Genomic DNA, 3,526 nt, shown 5'->3' with positions numbered 1-3,526 from the left:
TTAACGTCAAGGTTGCCGTTATAATCCAAAATTATCTATCACGATTATTAAAGAAGCTCGAATTTCAAAATATATTATGTCGTGATCGTCCACAAAAAAATTCTGATATGAGCGTCTCTTATTTTTTATTTACACAATCGATTACTTAATTTTAATAATTTTAAACAGGTATGTATATAAATTTACTTTACGTCATTTCTTTCTTTCTTTCTTTCTTTATCTTTTATCTTTTTCTTTTTTTTTTTTTTCATTTTCCTATATTTGGCACCTTGACGTGAGGCTATTAAAAATTATTTCTTCGACGAACTAACGCCTACGTCGTCGTTTGGCTCTTCTTATTTGTTTCTTCTTTTTTTTAACAATTTTTCGAACGATCGAAGAGCGCACGACTAATGTGTATACATATTAGCATTGATTTAATGCCACGACGATATTGCTTAATGCACTTGTAATACTGACCTTTTAGAATGTCTTCTAATCTTTCGTTCAACGAAACGTAAATGATTGTCCGTTTCTAAACGCGAAATTCTTTGTGCATAATGATCGAAGTATGTATGTATGTATGTACGTTATGTATTATAGTTAAAAGTCGATCGATGATATTTTTGCGAATTTCTCTAAAACGTTTCGATCGACTTTATATTGTTTTCGCTCTTTTCTTTTTTTTTTTTTTTTTTTTTTTTTTTTTTTTTTTTTTTTTTTTTTGTAATCATTTTTTATTTTTTTCTAACTTATGTTTAATAATTTAATCGTGTAAAACATTGACTCGTCATTTAACTCGTCGAAATTTACGGACGAGTTTGTTGTTAAACCGTACGTAACGAATTTCAACAAAAAAAAAAAGAAAAAAAAAAAATAAATACGAATGATATATCGAGAAAAATGAAAAGCAGTGGATGCGATACTACATAGGAATTCGATTGGCGAGAGAAAAAAAAGAAACCGAAATTGAAATAACAAAATTATATATCTGTCGTCAGTTTTAAAGGAAAAGTGGAAAGATGTGATACGCGAACTAATAATATGATCATCTCGTGATAATCGTTGTGTTAAAAAGAAAATAAGAGTCAAGAAAAAAGAAACGAAGAAGGAAAAAGCTCTAAATCTAACGAACAATCTAAAAATTCTTCAACTTTCTTCTCTAATTTCATTCAGCCAGGCATTGTCGTTCATAATCGAACGATAATATTATATTTAGTGCCTAAGCTCTTCAGGTCCCGATGTAAAATCGTCGTTTCCGTCGTCGTAGTCTTTAAATATTGATTTTTCGGTGGTTGCATCGATAAGTTTCCACCGTTATTCACCATTTCTCTCTCTCTCTCTCTCTCTATTTCCTTTTCTCTCTTGTTCTCTTTCATTTTCTGTTCTTCCTCTGTAGTATCTAATAATCATCGTCGTTCGGACGTTAGCTAATCAGTGCCTCTTCATATGTAGAGAGAGATGATCGCTCCGAGAAAAAGATCGCTGACAGAGATGGCACTTGAACGGTTTTTGGCCAGTGTGCTTGCGATAGTGTCTCGTAAGCTCGTCCGAACGTGCAAATTTCCACGTACACCCTTCCCACGTGCATTGATACGGTTTTTCCCCTGTAACAGATAAGAAACCAAATTATTATAACACATTTATCTATATAATAATGATAGGTGGTGTTATCTTATCAAATTGAATAGTATCTAATGAAATTATTAATTAATATATTTAATTCATATCAATTAAACTAATAATAGATCTAAAAATAGATCTAATGATAGAATAATAGAATAAAAGAGGAAGAGAGATAAAATCTGAAGGGAAGGAAAAGTAACTTCGTTGGTGTCGTTTTCGCACCCAATTATTGCAACTGGAGGTCGTTCCCTTCTCGCTATTCTTGCGAGCCCTGTTCAGGTTCGTTTTTTAACGGATTGGTAGTAACGCGAGAGCGTCCTTGTAAGCATCTCCGTGGGCAAGAGTTGGTTCTCTTATCGGAGATACGACCCTCTTCTTTGCGAGACGTCTCGACAGCTGTCGCACGTTGCAACGACTCTGGATCTCGTGCAGAAAACCGCCCATCGTTCTCCTCTATTGTATGCAAGTCACCAGCTTGGATTTCTCGATTCGAGATGAGAGAAAGAGAAAAAGCTAAAGGAGAAGAGAGGGAGGGGAAAGAGAGAGAGAGAGAGAGAACGCGTTCTCTTTTCTCGTTGACCATCACTCCGGACGTGAAAACGATCACAACTCGATGACGCAATTGAAGATCGACTTGAGTCCTTCCCAGTGAAGACCACAACCAAGACGGACCGTGGATAATCGAACTTTACGATCGAGAATGGCTCGGGCGATCCCCATTAAGCGCTTTCGACTAAACGCGGATAATGGCTGATCGAAAAACGAACAGTATGAGAACAAAAAAGAGAAAGAGAGAAAGGAAGGAATAGAAGAAAGAGGTCGACCACAAGACGTGTCATCGAGTTTTTATCTTCAGTTTGATCAATATCCTTTTCTTTTTCGTCTACCCATTAAAATTGGGATGTATTTGTAAATGAGAAATCATTCAAAATGAAGATTAAAATCGAAGATCATCGAGGGAATATTATTATGTAATTCTCTTTGAACGTAGAAACGACTAATGACGGGGAAGCAAATCGTGGCGTCGTTGATTACGTAATTCTGAGTAATTAGTCCATTTACGAGTGACGCGAGCGGACACCCACACAGTCTCTCTCTCTCTCTCTCTCTCTCTTTCGCGAATGTAAAAGCGTATACAACGTTAGATCGAAACGCGCATGGTGCCAAGTATGTAAGTATATACCGTCGGAACAGACATTAATTCCAACGTTATTAATGCATTTTGATCGCATTTTTCCGTAGAAGCGTTACGTTTATTGCGCCATAGATTAACGCCGCGTTACCTCGCCAAGCTCATTAGTTAACCGTAACGACGAAGTTAGCCACTCATTTGTAATGTCGACTCATGACCGCATAATACGTGCAACTATAGCAAATGTACCTATGCCTTATAACCAAGCTTCCTACCTTCACAATGGAACAGATACCTTTTCAAAGTTGTATAATCGTTCGCTCTTCTTCCATGCGGAAAATGCGATCGCTTTAGGCTTATTCTTATTTCTATTTTTTTTTCTTTCTTCTTATTCTTGTTCCGGTTATTGTTGTTGCATCGTCATCTCGTATCTTTCTCTTAGACTTTTTCTTCCCCGGTGACGTTTACAAGCAGACGATATTAGCTCTCTTTCAAACAATTCCCCTAATATAATCGTGACGTCAAGTGCAAAAGGTAGGAGGAGGAAAAGAGGGAACAACAGGGAGGATTATTGTTGAAATCCTTTCCAATATCGTTTTACGAGCTATACCGACATTTTCGAGCGAGATTAAGAGCCATTCTTGATCGTTCATTTTAATGACGCGCCGACGTAATTGGCCACCATTAACGCCTCCAATCCAAGCTAATTACTCGTTTTCAAATGTACTCTCTCTCTCTCCTTCTCTCTTTTTCCCTTTATCCCTCTTTTTTCCTTTTTTTTTTTTTTTT

At 36.4% G+C, this 3,526-nt stretch overlaps 1 protein-coding gene across 2 annotated transcripts in view; it reads right to left on the bottom strand.

Annotated features, from left to right (window-relative positions):
* Window positions 1-706: 706 nt before the first annotated feature.
* LOC106787804 (Krueppel-like factor 3) overlaps window positions 707-3,526 on the bottom strand; it is a 222,528-nt gene continuing 219,708 nt past the window's right edge. For both annotated transcript variants that reach the window (XM_014750481.1, XM_014750482.1), the window contains exon 7: window positions 707-1,586. In XM_014750481.1, coding sequence (XP_014605967.1) covers window positions 1,414-1,586 — 173 coding nt within the window. In that variant the 3' untranslated portion in view covers window positions 707-1,413. The remainder of the gene's footprint in view (window positions 1,587-3,526) is intronic.

Source organism: Polistes canadensis, unplaced genomic scaffold (assembly GCF_001313835.1).
Source record: "Polistes canadensis isolate GaletaPanama2010 unplaced genomic scaffold, ASM131383v1 scaffold_115, whole genome shotgun sequence".
Classification (NCBI taxonomy): domain Eukaryota; kingdom Metazoa; phylum Arthropoda; class Insecta; order Hymenoptera; family Vespidae; genus Polistes; species Polistes canadensis.
The sequence above is the reverse complement of the archived record's forward strand: the minus strand, read 5'-3'. Positions and strand labels throughout refer to the sequence as shown.